The sequence below is a fragment of the Chinchilla lanigera genome, unplaced genomic scaffold, assembly GCF_000276665.1.
Source record: "Chinchilla lanigera isolate Chin_1 unplaced genomic scaffold, ChiLan1.0 scaffold00062, whole genome shotgun sequence".
Taxonomy (NCBI): domain Eukaryota; kingdom Metazoa; phylum Chordata; class Mammalia; order Rodentia; family Chinchillidae; genus Chinchilla; species Chinchilla lanigera.
The window spans coordinates 400,681-417,684 of record NW_004955463.1 but is presented as its reverse complement, the minus strand read 5'-3'; the positions used below and the strand labels follow the sequence as shown (position 1 = coordinate 417,684).

The window sequence follows — 17,004 nt, the reverse complement described above, 5'->3', positions numbered from 1 at the left end:
GTATATATTTATGGGTATTATGAAATGTTTTGATATATGTATACATTGTAGAATGATTGTATTAAGCTAATTAATATATTCATTCACTCACATACATAAAAATGTATGAAGAGTATACGTACAAAAAAGTGGTAAGAATTTTTAATCTGTTTTTAAAAGCAGTTTTAAAATACATAATGCATAATTATTAACTGTAGTTGCCTTTCCGTGAAACTGACCTTAAAAACTTACTTGTCCTATCTAGTGGGAGTGTTCTAATCCTTGGTCCGCTTCCTCCCACTCCTCGCAGCTCTCCTAGCCTTTGGTAACCACCGTACTACCCTGTTGAAGTTCGTCCTTTTAGATTCCACCTTTAAATGAATTGTGCTTTATTTGCCTCTCTGTACATTTGGACATTTTTAATTCTCTGTTCTACAGGGTTACAAGACAGTCCAGAAGTATCCTACTTTCAAATCCTGTCTGAAAAAAGAACTTCACAGCAGATAAGTATGTTAACTTCTATCTTTCTAAATTTGTTGAGTAACAATAAAAGAAGAGTTGTAATTTATTTTTCTGTCACATATTTAGAAAATAGCCAAAAAGAGGGCAGGCGTGTAGCTAAAGTGGTAGAGCACATGCCCAGCGTGTGTGAAGTCCTCAGTTTGATCCCCTGTTCCACAGAAGAGAGAAAAATATATGAAAGAAATAGAATTGAAAGTTAAATTCTTAAGCCATTAAAGTATCTTTCACTTTTGTACCCAAGCAGATAAAGTGTAATAAATTCAAATTGTGCTTGTGTAATGTGAGATCATTAGCACCTGAGGAGTAAGTGTTACTGTTTTCGGTGATCGTGATCCTGAACTTCTGCAATTGTTTAAATAATTATTTTAGATGACAGTGCACTAAGTGGTTTTTATGTGTAGTATCTCCTTTAATTCTTGGAGATAGCTATCCCATTCAATATCACTGAAAATAAGGGTTAGCAAGTAACACCTAAATAACTAACTAGTAACTCACAAATAAGGATTAAGCTTTATTTTTCTAATGGCAAACAATCTTATTTATTATTTACTACATTATTATCAGAGATTGGAATAATGAGGAAGATTTGGGAGATCTGTTCTGTTTGAACTGACCCAAAGGAATATCTAAAACCTGTTGCTAGTCTTAAAAACACAGGGTTTGTTTGTTTGTTTGTTTGTTTTTTTAAGCCAGCTGAATCCACAAAACTGATCAATTGTAGGTTTTGTTTAGTTAGGTTTTCAAGGCAGAAGTTGTCTTTATTTGTAAATAAAAGCTTGTGTATATTGCCTGCTGCTTTCCTCAACCTTGAAACATTGATATATGTCTGTAGCATTATTTCATAAGTGGTTCATCATTATTTCATAAGTGGTTCCATCAGGATTCCAATGCATATTTTTCTTAAAAATTAGCTGGGCTTGATGGTGTACACCTGTAAGCCTCGCGCTTAAGAGGCTGAGACAGGAGGATTGCCACCAGTTTGAGGCCAGCCTGGGCTATATGAGTTCAAGGCTAGCCTGAATTACAAAGCAAGCCCCCATCTCAAAAAATAAAATGAAATAAAATTTTTAAATAGAGCTATTTAGTCAAGTTTGAAAAATATATTAAAATGGTTTAATAGGTTTCTCCTCCACAGAATTTATCACACCTCTATATGGCTGTAACTGTTTCATTTAAACAAACAAAAGAATAAAAGTCTTCCTGATATCTCTTTTAAGTACTTTTGTGGGCCCTGTAAAAACCCAAACCAAATATTTAAAAAGTAGGACCAGTCTATTTATACATCTATGTAAGTAACATTCCCAATTTGTAGTAACATCACACTGATCATACTGACACTACTAGCTCTACATATTAGTGCGTACAACTGTAGATGTAAGTGACTGTTTCTAGACCTAGGACTGAAGATTAGGAAAATTTCTAATGAAACACTGCACTTTCAAAGTCAAGAAAAGGTTATATGATTACTTTAAGTGTTTGTTTCTTATATTGTATGTGGGGTATTTTTACTAATTACATATGATTTTCATAAGAATTTTGATTAGTGTCATCACCTCTGAGTTATAACCAACATAATTACTTTCATATTTTTCTGTTTGTTTTAATCAGATACTCCTAAAGCAAACTTTAAAGAACTATTATCTCACAAACATAGAAGCAAAACTCTCTTAGAGTGGAAGCAAGTCTGAGATCAGAACATGTAGCAAATGAAGGAAAAAGTGAAAAGTTATGAAATTTCTATTTTTCTTGAACAGAATTCTTAAAGACATAAAATGCTTCTGCTACCCATCTTATGTATAACAAAGTTGAGCTTTGGCCTTGATTTACTGAACTCTGCACTTTTTCATTCCTTTCCGAAGTATAAAGATACTTCCAGTGACTATATAAGAATGTATTTTAAATATTTTTATTTATTTATTAGAACTTTGCCGCATTTCAAAGTAATTTATGACTCATGGACTGCAGATCACCTTAAAATGAACAAAACATTTTCTCTGGTTTTGAACTGTGAACTTAATTTGGAAAATAAATATTACTTCCTATTTATTTTAGGGTCCTTAGAATTGTTAGTAAATCCGTGTTGTTTGCCAGGTTTTTAAGTATATTGAAATAATTTTTGGAAAATAAGTAGAAATTAAGGTACTAAGTAACATGATGATGGTTTACATTGTACTTTTAACTTTTAAAAGTACTTAGGTAACATGTATTGCTTGACTTGTGAAATGTTTTTATTGTTGTTACTCATTTACCAAAGCCAACAGAATGTCTGGTATCCCTTTATGTATAGAATAATGAACTTAAAATGTAAAGTTCTCAAAAACATAAATGTCATATATTGATAATTAGAAGCAGGTCAGTTGTAATAGTAGACACTGTCATTGTAAACATGACGCTGCTCCTGATTATAGGTGATACATGTAACGCTAGTAAAAATAATATCCTACAGCTCTGTAACTTATTCCATATTGTTAATACATGTCTGTGGTGACAAAATGAGTGTTATAAATTAATAATCAAAAATAGTTTAAAAGACGGATTATGTTTAGGCAGAAGCTAATGTTTTGTTTCTTTCTGAAGGACCACATGCAAAAGTGATGCCAGTAATAATGAATAATTTAAATATAACTTGTTATTTCAAAAACCATATGTCTTAAAAGAGAAAATAAAAACTTTCTTTTGAAAAAAATACAAAATTATCTTTTCAAATGGAGAAATAATTTGATAGTACTTACTAGAAATCTGTTTAAAGATATGTAGTTTATTTAAGGATATTATACAAAAATAGTGCAATGAATTTAAGTTTATATATCGCATGTGGAATATAGTTCAATTATCTTCTTTTTTAAGGCATATTTAACGATGTTACGTACACTCCAATTATTGTATTGCTTTTGCATATGAAAATAGGAAACACTGTTTTTATGTTAATAAATGTGAAATTGATTTGCATCATCTTATTTATAGAAGTAATGTTATTTCCATGAAAATGTTACCAGAATTGACTTTGTGTTTGTTAGACCTTTTACCTCCTTTACCTGAATTATTTATTATACCAACGTAGAAATACAGATTTGTAAGTTTAAGAATCACACATAGTATAATAATTGAAGTTCACCTGCTTTGAAGATTCAGTCAACTGATTAACTGAGTAAAGATGCTTACTTATTCATTTATTATTTATCATGTCCAGCTCTATTATACTTTATATTCAGTGTTGTCCATATTATTTTGTATCAAAAATAATTGAAAAATGCAGGAGTCTTGGACCATAAATAAAATTATCTTAAATACATAGAGTATCTTGTAAATATAGATTAAAATTGAATTCGTTCATAAAAATCCTTTAGAATTCCATCTCCCAAGGAAGAAAAGCACCCTACGTACATAATCAGTTTTTTTTTAACTTATCAGTGTGAGTGGATCTATATATAAGGCTGCAACATAATATAACAATAGGAATAAATAAAACATTCTGATCAGTTAAATGGAAAGAGAATAGTAAATTACAGTGACTCCCTTTATAATATCACTCTTGAAATTTATCACCTATAAAATGGAGGTAAAAATATCTCACTGGATTGTTGTTTACATCAATTTAAATATTTTTGAATTCTTTGAACATAATGTACTAAATACATGTCTGCTGTTATTTTTGGTATTTCCTTTTACACACTATTCTTCAAAAGATTAAGTTATACACAAAACTTTAGTATTATACTTTTTAGAAAACCCTATATGATATGTGATAAATCATTTGTGGTACTTCTGAGAATCATTTCCCAATAAGAAATTATTTCACTAAAATTGCAATTAGTTGTTCTTATTATAAATTATAATTGTAAAGCAACCTGTCTTACATTTTTATATTATTTTAAAATAAATGTACCTACCCTTGAATCACAAAACGTTGTAGTATGTTTCTGTGTACAACTGTAGACTCTTTCTAAAAATGTCACCTCCATATTTAACAAATCTTTGTGGATTCCCAAGCTTCCGCTTGTTCGGGTTGCCTCTTCTGAGGTACTACATGCCTGTGAAATTGATCTCGGCAGCATCTTTGGAGGTAAGTAAGTCACCAAACCATAAAACCTCTTGAGGTACTTAATTCCAGTATTATAAACCTACAGCTCTTAGTACTACAAACTTTTTCAGAAAATCACAAAAATGATTATTTAAATGTCTTAAAATAATTAAACCAAAACTATACTAGCCTGATTTACTAATGTTGAAGTTTTAGATAGTACCTAGAAATTAGCCAATTTTCAGAATACATTACTTGTTATTCTACCTATCACCATACAGTAAATTAACACTTTTGAAAAGCACAATGCTTTTATTTGTAAATGATGTACAAATATGAATTATATAATATTCACTAGGTACAATAAATTTCTAAGTGATAAGAAAGCATTGCCTTATTTTCTTAATTGGCAACATTTTTACTTTCTCAGTAATTCATAAGATAATGGCTTATCACCAGGCATGGTGGTGCACACCTATAATCCCAGCACTCAGGAGGCTGAGGCAGGAGAATTGCCAAAAGTTTAAGACCACCCCGGACTACATGGTGAATTCAAAGGCAACCTGAACTGCATAGTGAGATCCGGTCTCAGAAATAATCATCATCATCATAATCATCGTCATCATAATAATGGTTCATCTTGCAATGTCACATCTTAGATTCTGTGAAATATTATATTTATTATTCTCTTTATATCACAGTGAACATTTTGGCATACATCTTAAAAATATATCTACATATGTGCTTATAAATAATGCTCAGACAAAGTTGAAAATATTACTGTAAAATTTTTCTAGAAAAATAAACCTTGTCCAACATTGTGAAAGAAGTAAGGCACCAGTGCTGCTGAGAAATAGAATGGAAAAAATAAGAGAATGGAGAAGGGATCTGCATGAAAATCAATTTGTAAAGTTAGGACTGGGTGGACAGTTTTTGGAAAACCTTTTTTATCCTTCGTGGTACTGGAGATTGAACCCAAGCCTCACAAAGGCTAGGCAAGCATTCTAGCTCTGAGGTACATTCCCAGCCCTTTCTTTTATTTTGTTTTGGATAGGCTCTTTCCAGGTTGCAAAGGCTAGCCTCAAATTTGCAGCCCTCTTGCCTCAGCCTCCAAGTAGCTAAAAGTACAGGCGTGTACTATCACAACATTCCAGGAAAACAAATAAATGCAACTTCAATCAAAATGACAGCATTCACTTTGACACTTCATATTGCAAAGACAGTTTCATCGAATATAGTGTGGTTTTATAGTAGATGGGAGTGTTGAGTAGGTGGGGCAATTTAGGTCTCTCAGGCATGGTTGTGAGGCTTTAAGTTTGGGTACAGTATCTTTGGAGGGTGGCCTGGAAATATCTCAGAATTTGAAACTATTACAATTTAGATCTAAAGTGCCCCCCAAAAGTGTCATATGTTCAGAGGTGGGGCTTTTAAAAGTGACTGGATTGGGAAGAAACTATACTTATCTGTGGATTAATTCATTAATACATCACAGTTAAATGTGCAGTAGGAGGTAGGGCCTGTCAAAAGAGGTCGGTCCCTGGATGCACGACGTGGAAAAGTGTGTTCTTGTCCCCAGGTCTTCCCTTCTCACTCTGCTTTGTGGCTGGCATAGATTGAGCAGATCTTCACCCTGCCCTTCCATCATGTCGTTTTTGCTTTAGAGCCGGCCAACCATGGACTGAACCCCCTGAAATTGTGAGCCAAAATAAGTCTCCAACTCCGTTAAGTTGCAGGTGTTGAGTATTTTGTCCCCACAATGGTGAAGTGATTAATACAGGGCTTGAAATCTAAATGATTCCTAAATAGAATTTTAATCAGTCCATCCTATTTATAGTACAACTGTCAGAGGCATCTGGATCCTTCAGTTTTTAAGCCTGTCAGGAATTCTGCTGTGGGAATCTGCCTCTTTCAGGATGTCTTCTGGCATAGGCACTTCAATGCTCTTTGCTCTGCAAACTATTTGTTTCTGAGATTCAAAGATTTTGTCCCTGTACTCTCTGGTTTTTTTACACTTGAAAAAGAAAGCCTGCTTTTAAAAAAAAATCCTTTTTCTGTCATTTTAATATGGTTTTAAGGATGAGTGTCTAACATTTAAACTCCATATTTAGAATATATCTGGAAGTACCCAGAAGGACAAAGAATGGTTATCTTTGAAGACTGGGATGCTAGTTACATTTAATGAGCTGTTACTGAACTGTTCTGAGTGTTTTTAGTTATGAGTATGTTTACTTTTTTCAAGAAAAGCCATTTTTAAAATTTAAGATCTCAGTCTAATAAAGGTCTTATGTGATAAGGATGTAGCTGGCAAATCCAGCCTTACACTACTTCTTGAAGCAGAAACGTGGTCTTAGGAAAACTAAGAATAATGCTGAGTGTGAATTTATGAATTACTACATAGCTTAAATTTGCATGATAGTGCTGGAAAAAGAATTAATTAATGCAAGAACATGGGTGGGAATCAATCACTGGATTTTAAAAGGTTAAAGATGGCAACTGTGCTCTCAGATAAAACACATTTTAGTCACTTTTATCTCAAGAGACAAACGAAATTGATTATTAGCCTAATTTAATACGGCATTTCCAATATGCATACTTTCTTTCAAGCAAGTAGTTTGAAGCAAGCAAGTAGATTAATCAGATAGCTTAAGGGTAAGCAGATTAGTCAGCTAGAAGATCTTAAACTGAGGTAAAATGAGAGTTTAGGACAGAATGAAAAACAATAAAATGTTCAAGCCTATGGTATATAATGCTTTAGCAAGCTCTAGGTGGTATAAGAGTTAAAAGTTCAAGCTGAAAAACCTACAAAAAAGCGCTCTGAAAATCTATACTTTTGTGTGTCATTGCTCTTTGGTGCTAAGAGGTTCTCAAGAAAGCGGGTATCTTGTGTACCATTTGTGCTGTAATATTTAATTACAGTGAGTGTACATAAGATTAGCTGTCTCAAAGATTCTTTTGAAATCAAATTGCACATCAAAACTGCATTGTGCCCTATTAAGTAAGCAAATTTAAGAAAGAAGAGAAGGTGATGTCCAGACTTATTGCAAAATGAACAAATAAAGGAATAGGATTTGCTCGGTGTTCAGCCTATTAAACCACAGCCAAGTGTCAGTCTTCATTTGTCAACTTAAATATGTTTTTTCTGAAATTCACAAAGATTCAGTCCATGGAAGGTATCCTTTAGCTACTATTTGGACTGAAAAATAAGACAGGAAAATGCTAAAGAGCTCATACTAATAACTCAGTTTCTCATAGTGATATATTACCACCTACATATGTTTGTTAGTTATTCAGATAAAGGTTTTGGTTGCCTTTTATTTTTGAGTTTTGTATGTTTTTAACATATAAAATAAATATGTTTCTGCTCCAAGATATGTGGAGTTTTAGAAGTTTTGGTTAATTTCTGCTCCACAATAGCTAAACCCCCAAATGAAACATACACTCAAGTATTTCTAGCCTCCAGGGATTTTCCCCTTTTAAAATTATTTAAAAGGAAAAGCGCATTTTTAAAACTCCTTGGTGTGAGCTTCAAGTGGCCAGTGGTGGAAAGTAGATAGCTGGAGCCTGAAGTAGACTCGCTGGAAATAACCAGGAACCGGACCATGTATGTGAAGATCCCCAGCAAAGTGAGAGTAGTTAGAAATAGAATGGTAGGGAGCCTGAGACTTTGTGGAGGAATTGTATTGCCCAGAGGCCAGGGTTTTGTGCTAGTAGTGTCTGAGTGTGTTGGTCTTTGAATCAGCAATAAAGGAGAGGATCTAATTAGTAGACACCACCCTCCTCCATGTTAAAACCTTGAAAGGGGGTCTTGAAGGGTCCTGAGATGAGTGCATGCTCACACACACACACACACACACACACACACACACACACACACAGTGAAGGAGAAGCAACCATCCCATAAGACTCTAATAGGTGACAGTCAAGCATAGCCTTTTAAGAAAGACTGCCAGGTCTAGAAAGGGCCAGGCGCTATGAATCAGAGTCAACAGCAACAATAAATTTCAACTGTAACAATGCAGATGTTGGAACTAAATATGATTACCAACAGACATGTCTGAAATAAAGTATGGAATTATACAAATGCCTTATTGGCTAAAATAAAATATCTCTGTGGAAAGTTTCATTCTAACTATTACTTGGTAATTGGTGGTCTACTTATCCTCCTACCGTAAACAGCTACAACACTGTACAATAAATAATTCAGGATCTTGATTCTAGCTTGAGAGAAAGGAAAAAATTGTGAGCACTACACTCATTCTGGCTTTCTGCCTTGGAGCACATTCTGCACTGTATTGTAAGGAATGAGAGCGCAAACAGAAAACAGGTTTGATAGGAAGGGAGAAATGAGACCAGAGTTAAGTATAGCTCAGGCAGCTAAAATGTATGAGAGAGAGTACCAAAGAAGGGTAGCTGTCCAGAAAAGAAACACTAAAAATCTAAGAGTATCCCAAATGTGTACTCTTAAGTCTGAACACTAAGCTGCACATAAGCAGGGTGAGATTCCATGAGGGATGGTAGAAAATAGTGACTGCAGGTCACACATTATAGTTCAAGTCAGCCAGAATGTAAGAATCTCCTGTGAAGGTCTGTGCTGAGCAACCTAAGTTTGAAAAGTTACAAAGTTACACCTTAGGAGTAAGAGTACTTAGGTGTATGCAAGCTCTAAGGCTGACTATGCAAGCTCTAAGGCTGACTCTAGACCATCCTCAAGAATTAGTCCTCCAGCATCGAGCTGATCCAGCAGCATAGTAACTATCTGTCAAAAGAAAACAGAGGGAGATTACAAAATCCATACTTGCAACAATGTAGTATTCACCACATCCACTATAAAGAAACAACTATTTTACTTGCTAAAAAAGCAGGGAAATTTAACCAGCACCCAAGGGCAAAAATCACTCCAAAGAAGTAGGTCAAGATATGATCCAGATAACTCAATTTTCTGAAAGATGAAAATGAAAACTCTGAAAGCTATAATAAGTATATTTTAAGAAAAAATGGACATTATAAGCAGAAAAATGAAAACTGTAAAAACCTAATGATAACTGTAAGAATGAAAAAATAAAATTTTGAAATAAATATTCCTTGTAAAAACTTATTAAAAGATTAGAGACATGGGGCTGGGGATTTAGCTCAGCGGCAAAAGTGCCTGCCTGGCAAGCGCAAGGTCGTGAGTTCGGTTCCCGGTACCGGAGAAAAACCAAAAAAATAAAAAATAAATAAATAAATAAAAGATTAGAGACAGAAGAAGAAAGGATCAGTAAACTTAAATGCAAGGAAATACAACCTATCCAAACTGATGCACAAAGATCAGGTAGTATCTATAGCCTGCCTGACAAGCACGATGTCCTGAGTTCGATTCCCAGTACCAAAGGAAAGAAAAGACAAGAAAAAGAACAGATAGTATCTATAAATCATGGAAAGAAGTGCCAACCTAGAATACTATATCCAGCAAAGTAGCCTTTTGTAGTAAATACACTTTTAGACAAACATCGTCAGAGAGAATGCAGCCAGCAAGCTGCACCATAAGAACAGTTAAAGAAGTTGATCAGGCAAGTGGAGAATTAGACCAACTAGAAACCTTGATTTGTACAGAATAATAAAGTTCAACACAAATGGTAAACAAAAATAATGCATTGTTTATTAAAATATGTGTTAATATCATAAAGGACAAAAGGGTAAATGGAAATGTACTACTGTAAGATTCTTACATTATAATTATTCTTACATTGTATAATGGCATAATATTAATTTGGTTAATGTATATTGTAATTCCCAGGGCCATGGATTAGATAAAATACAATAATTTAAGAAATTTTGGGTAGCCTATAAGGCAAGAAAAGGGAAACAATAAATAGAAAAAATATCAAAGTGATTACTTATATCTAATCAAGTTAATAATTACATGTTATGATTTGAATGTGGTTTGTCTCCCAAAAAGTTCATGAGTTGAAACCTGGTCACCAGTATGGCAGTGTGGGAAGTGAAGCCTACTGGGAAATCATTAGGTCATTGTGGATCCTACCCTCAAGGGAATGTTGGTCTCCCGGAGTGAGTTTTACAAGACCAAGCAGTTATGAAAGAGGGCACCTGAACCCTGAGTCCTGCTTTGGCTTCCTGTCTGGCCATGTGGTCTTTTTGTCTCACACACACACACACACACACACACACACACACACACACACCTGCCATTGTGAGCCTAACCATCATGGAGCCTTTTCCACAGCCAAGCTGACACTAGCCCCATGGTCTTGAACCTCCAGAACTGTGAGCTCTTTTCTTTATGAAGTTACCCAGATTCCAGTATTTTGTTCTAGTAATGAAAAACTAACACATCACATTAAGTGTAAATCTACTAACATTCCAACTAAATGTCAAATATAATTAGACTAAATTTTTAAATTAAGATTATCTGCTACCTAGAAAAGGTGTACTTTATGTATAAAGATGTGTAGGGGATACACAAAATGATGGAGAAAAAAACACTAATAATTGGGAACTCAGTAGTTACACTGACATCAGATGAAGTAGACGACAAGGCCAGGAATACCACCAGATAACATTAGTTGGGATCCGGTTAGGAGACAAAACCCACACAAAGATTTAAATCAGAAAAGTTGAACATAAAAGACCCTGAAATAATGACCACCTGATTAGTGAGAGTTGAAAAAAATTCTAACAGAGCAGATCATCAGGGGCAACCATTGCCACTAAGACTGAATAGAAATCCTGAGGTAGAACTTTTCCTCCTGCTGTGGCTAAGATCCAAGTTTTTTTGGTAGGGCCACAGGTTCAGCTCACCTACGTGGGACTTGGTTGTCACCTGCGTGGGACTTGACAGAAGTCTCCGAGATTCTAGGGAGGCAATCCAAGCGGAAGCAGCGTTTCAGTCACCAGACTCCTATGCCCAGGAGTGAGGATCGGGAAAAGGAGCCCTCTGCCGGAGCCCAGCACACACGCAGGGTGGCTCTGGGATTCTAAGGCTCAGAAGAAGCCATGGGAATACTGCAGTAGGAACTTCGGTTGAGGCACAGGCCCCTGCTTGGGGATCTCAGATAGACCACCCCTGTCTGAGTTGGGCACTGGAGAAAGCTGCAACCTTCAAGAATCTGGCTCTGGAGAATCCACACACCAAACAAGTAGTGGTGTGGGAGGAGAGGGGGAATGTACTCTACAAGAGCCTAGGATTCAACCATACTGGAATCAGGAAGAAAAAAATTCCTTACCCCTCCAGAACCTTTACTTACTGTGTTTAACATCAGGCTAACTAGCAACGGAAAAACATTAGTTACATAGTCAGCAAAAGGAGTGCATGAGGAGCTGAGGAAATAATAGACATCTGTTCCACCCCTTTGCCTACTAACCTACCGTAACTACCCTCTACATCCTTGATTGCAGCGCAACCATATACTGCTCTTTATTGAATAGAATACTTACTTTTCTCAGCATGAGATGCACAGCCCAATTTATCCATTACTGTAACTATGTTAACTGCCCCTCAAAATCCATTGCAGTTCCATTGAATAGTTTACTGCCTGAAAACTAAATTGTAAAGTAAATCTCTAGCAACTTGTATGTAAAAATGGTTAAAGGAAAGAGGAGAATGTAAGCGTATGCACACAAGCGCACAACATATGAGTAGCAAAAAGTACACAGAACAACTCTAGTCCTTTTCTTTTGTCCTGTTACTTATCCTTTCATAATCCGGTCATGCTCCCCACCTTCCGGCAGAACATCAGCTGTTAGATTAAAAGAAATGGTAGTGATTTCACATGCAAATGATTTCCCATCAGTTCAGACTATGAAACTACATTTGTCGTCTAAAATCAAGGAGTAAAAACAGAAACTCAAATCAAGGTAGCCATTCCTTCTCGCTCCCTGGCCATCTTGCAGCTGCTCTTGGTTGAGGGCCATTCACACCTCAGGCAGGAAGATGGTGGTCAAAAAGACACACACACACACACACAAAAAAACCCTCTAGAGTGCATCAGTTCTAGGCTCTGACTTGTTATGAAAAGTGGGAAGTACATGCTGGGATATAAGCAGAGACTGAAGATGTTCAGACAGAGCGAAGTGAAATTGACCATCCTTCCCCGCAACTGCCCAGCTTTGAGGAAATCTGAAGTAGAGTACTGTGCCATGTTGGCCGAAACTGGTGTCCACCACTACAGCAGCAATAACACTGAGCTGGGCGCAGCATGTGGAACATACTACAGAATGTGCACGCTGGCGATCATCGGTCCGGGTGATTCTGATGTTGTTAGAAGCGTACCAGAACCAACTGGTGAGAAATGAAGCAGGCAAAATATTTCATTAGCAAAACTTTGAAACATTGCCAGAGCTTGTTTCCAAAAAAAAAAGAAGAAAAAGAAAGACACTCAAACCAAGGTAAACTTTCTTGTTAGAAAATTTAAGTAGCTAAATTCTCCCAAATAAGAGTAACTATAAAAAGGAAGATTGTAAAGATTATGCTTTATCTTATGTTACTTTTAGTCCAAATTTCACATTTACACAAAATTAATATGCGAAATGTACTAATTTTGAATGCACATAACTCCTCTAAAAATGAAAGCCATACGGAAATAAAATGCTTAGTTTGGTTTTGCTTTATTATATTTAAAGCATATGTGCATATGAATGAATTAGCAAAAAATTTATAGCATTTTTATCATAACAACTTCTATCAAAAAATACTTATGCAACATTACGCAGGCTTATACACAGACCTTTCCCAGCACTCTAGAAGCCCTTCACTGTGTGTTTTTTTTTTTTTTTTTTTTTTTTTGGTTTTTCTCCGGTACTGGGAACCGAACTCACGACCTTGCGCTTGCCAGGCAGGCGCTTTGCTGCTGAGCTAAATCCCCAGCCCCTGTGTTTTAAATATATAGATTATTTGTCATTTAGCTCGCAAATATTTTGTTATTTGAATTTTATTTATATATATGTCAAAGGTGTTAATTTTATATATTTGGAAGTGATCTTTTTATTTGTCATTTTCTCCATTCCTTACAATGTATGGAAAATTCTACACCTCATCTCATGTGTTACAGTTGAAATGCTTGTGCATTGAAATATTGTATAAAATTGCCTTCAGGTTCTGCATGTAAGGTATATGTCACATATGAATGGATTGAGTGCTTTGACTTGGGTCCCACCTCCAAGTATCACACTATGACATGTACATGCAAGCATTCTAAGATTCAAAAACAGAAATTCAAAGCGCTTCTGGTTCCAAGCGTTTCAGATAATGCATACTCAGTCTATACTGCTCTCAAGAGGAGCGAAGTAAGAAATAAACTGTTGTCTACATTTTAGTCGTCTATTCTTAAAACCACATTATTTAATTATTTTGGATTTATAGTATGTTTAAATATTCCACAAGACTAGTGTCTCTTCATCCTCAATAGCCCATACCTACATTCCTCTTTTTTTTCTTATTTTTGCTTATCTTCTCAGAGGAACTTTAGGTTGTCCTATAATACTTTAAACAACCCTAATAATAGGATTGTTTGATAATCTTTCAAATAAAGTTTTTATTGGAATCACTAAAATTATAAATGAATTTTGAATGAACTGATACCTTTAGATAGCCTTCTCTACAGAAGCAGAATCTGTAGGATAGAAAGAAAGTTTGAGATAAGGAATTGGCCCATGATGATGAAGGCTAACAAATCCCAGTACCCTAGGAGACGTAGGAGAGCTAATACTTTCACTTCAGTCTGGGCCTTACCACCTGAGAACTAGGAGAAAGAATAGTCCAGGCCAAATACTAGCAAGCCTCAAAATCCAGGAGAGGCCAATGTTTCAGTAGGAAGGCAATCAGATGGGCAGAATTCTCTTGCTTGTGAGACTGTCAGCTTTTTTTCCCCCTCTTTAGGTTTTCAAATGAATGGATATGGCCCACCTTCATTAGCAAAGACTGCTTTACTCAGACTACTGATTTTAATATTAATCTCATTTTAAAAATGCCCTCCCAGAAACACCCAGAAAAATATCTGGGCACTAAATGCCTCGATCAGGTTGATATGTAGCATTAGCCATCACAGCACCTTTATAAAATGTTAGCCGATGCAAAAACAGTTACTGTACTCTCAATCCAAGAATTGTGGCATTCATTACCAAGGTCATACCTACTTCTTATAAATTCTTTCTTAGGACATACAGACATTGTTACTCTTTAGAACTTTCTATTGTTAGTACAGTACATAGAAAAGCAATTGGTTTGATTTATTGAAACATTTAGCTTAACTCTTGGTAGTTCCGATAGTTTTTCAAGTGATTCCCTTGCATTTTTTGGCAGGTATATTATATGCAACTGATGGTACGTTGTTTTTGCCATATGCATATTACTGCCTTTATTTCTATTTCCTGTCTCCCAGAACAATGTAAAAAACTAATGAAGGTAGAAACCTTTTGAATTTCTATTTTAATGAGATTATCTCCAATGTTTTAAGTTAATATTGTGCATTTTATTTGAGACAAATATTTTATCATGTTTAAGAAAATATCCTTTCTTTCTTGGACTTGAAAGAACCTGGAAAAAGGAATTGTAGGGATTCGGTGGTCTCTCAGCAGTACCCAGGAGTAAATGGCCAGGGGATTTAGAAAGTAAAGACAAGAGACAAAAGCTGGGGTCAGGTGGAGTGGTCTCTTACCTGATGGGCAAGAGGACTGACTAAGAACAGTAGGGCCATTTATTTATACCTTTGCAAAGTTAGTATCAGGAGACACAAGGTTGCCTAGCAACTAATGACTGAAATTGTCCAGGCAGAATGTTTTCCTCAAAACTAAGGTAGCTTGACTGCTTTAGGTATCCCAGTTCTATCTTGCACTCACACATGACCAATTTTCAGCTTCAGCCGCTCCCAACAGGAATGAGTGCTAAATTGTCTGAAACCCCTTTTCAGCATCCAGAGATGATTATAACATTTTTTCCAATGACCTCCAAATGCTGAATATCTTCTTGACACACCCCTAGCATTACATTATTCTACATTATTGTAACAAACTCTGGTCATGTTAAACCATTCTTTTCATTTCCTGGCCATAGGCAAATTTTACTCTACTAAGTCAAGTTATTCTTGTGTGTTAAGATTTAGATATAAAATGTCCCCCAAAATTATCATGTGTTTGGAAGGTGACTGGATAGAGGAGGAGCTATTCTCATCACTGGTAAATCCACTGGTGAGTTCAATAGCTGAAGAGACTACTATGAGGTGGGACCTGGCTGGAGGTGGGTCACTAGGGGTATGACCTGGAAGGGTGTGTTCTTGTCCCCAGTCCCTCTCTTTCCTCTCTGCTCCCTAGCTGCCTGTGGTGAGCAGTGTTACTCTCTCAAGCCCTTCCACCATGCTATTTCTGCCTTGAAGCCAACCAACCATGGACTGAATCCTCTGAAAATCATGAGCTAAAATAAACCTCTCCTCCTTTAAATTGTGGTTGTCAGATATTTTGACCCCATGACAGGAAAGAGGTCAAAACAATATGTAAAGTAATACTGAGAGTTTTACTTGCTTTATGTCATAAGGATTAGTTGAGGTAATTCATAAAAACTAGATTGTTATATAAAGTGCCCCACATGCGCAGTCATGCCAGTGCTGAGAAAAAAGTGGAGCCAGGCCACCCTGAGAAACTGGCTCTACAGATTAAATGAAGCTGGAAAAGCCCATGTCTGGAAGAATTCACTGCTGAGTTCTACAAGAACTTCAGGAAATATCTAATGCCAATACTACTCAAGCTCTTTAATGAAAATGGAAGGGAACAAGTACTCAAAAGTCATTCCTGAAAGACAGCATTACCCTAACTCCAAAACCAGAGGGGATTCAACCAAAACAGAGAACCATTCTCTTTAATAAATGCAGTAGAATGCAAAAGCTGTCAACAAGATACTGGCAAACAGAGTGCACCAAATCATCAGAAAGATCATACATCATGACCAAGGATGATTCAACATACACAAGTCAATAAATGTAATACATCACAAAAACAGAAACAAGGGCAAAAATCTCACAATCATCACAACAGACATAGAAGCCTTGACAAAATCCAACATCTATTTATGATTTTAAAAAACTAAAGAAAATGGGTATAGAAGGACCATATCTCAATTTGATAAAAGCCATTCATGACAAATTTACTGCCAACATCATATAAAATGGGGAAAAGATGAAAGCTTTCTCTCTAAAATCAGGAGCAAGACAAGGATGTCCATTATCACCACTCCTGTTGAATGTGGTACTCCAAACATTCAGAGCAAGTAGGAAAGAAAAACCAATGGTATGTATAGGAAAAAAGACATCAAGTTCTCATTTGCAGATGATATGATCCTCTACATATAAGACCTCAAATTCCACCAAATGATTCCTGGAATTTATAATGCAATTTAGTAGAGTAGCAGGATACAAAATCAACACTCAAAAATCAGTAGCACCTTTGTACACCAATAATTAATTCATTGACAAAAAAGTTAGGAAAACAATGTCATT

The 17,004-nt window shown here is 35.7% G+C and overlaps 1 protein-coding gene across 1 annotated transcript in view; it reads left to right on the top strand.

Moving 5' to 3' along the window:
- Positions 1-4,400, top strand: part of Micu3 (mitochondrial calcium uptake family, member 3) — a 98,306-nt gene extending 93,906 nt beyond the window's left edge. The window contains exons 15-16 of the mRNA XM_013521486.1: positions 418-486; positions 2,110-4,400. Coding sequence (XP_013376940.1) covers positions 418-486 — 69 coding nt within the window. The 3' untranslated portion in view covers positions 2,110-4,400. The remainder of the gene's footprint in view (positions 1-417; positions 487-2,109) is intronic.
- Positions 4,401-17,004: the final 12,604 nt, after the last annotated feature.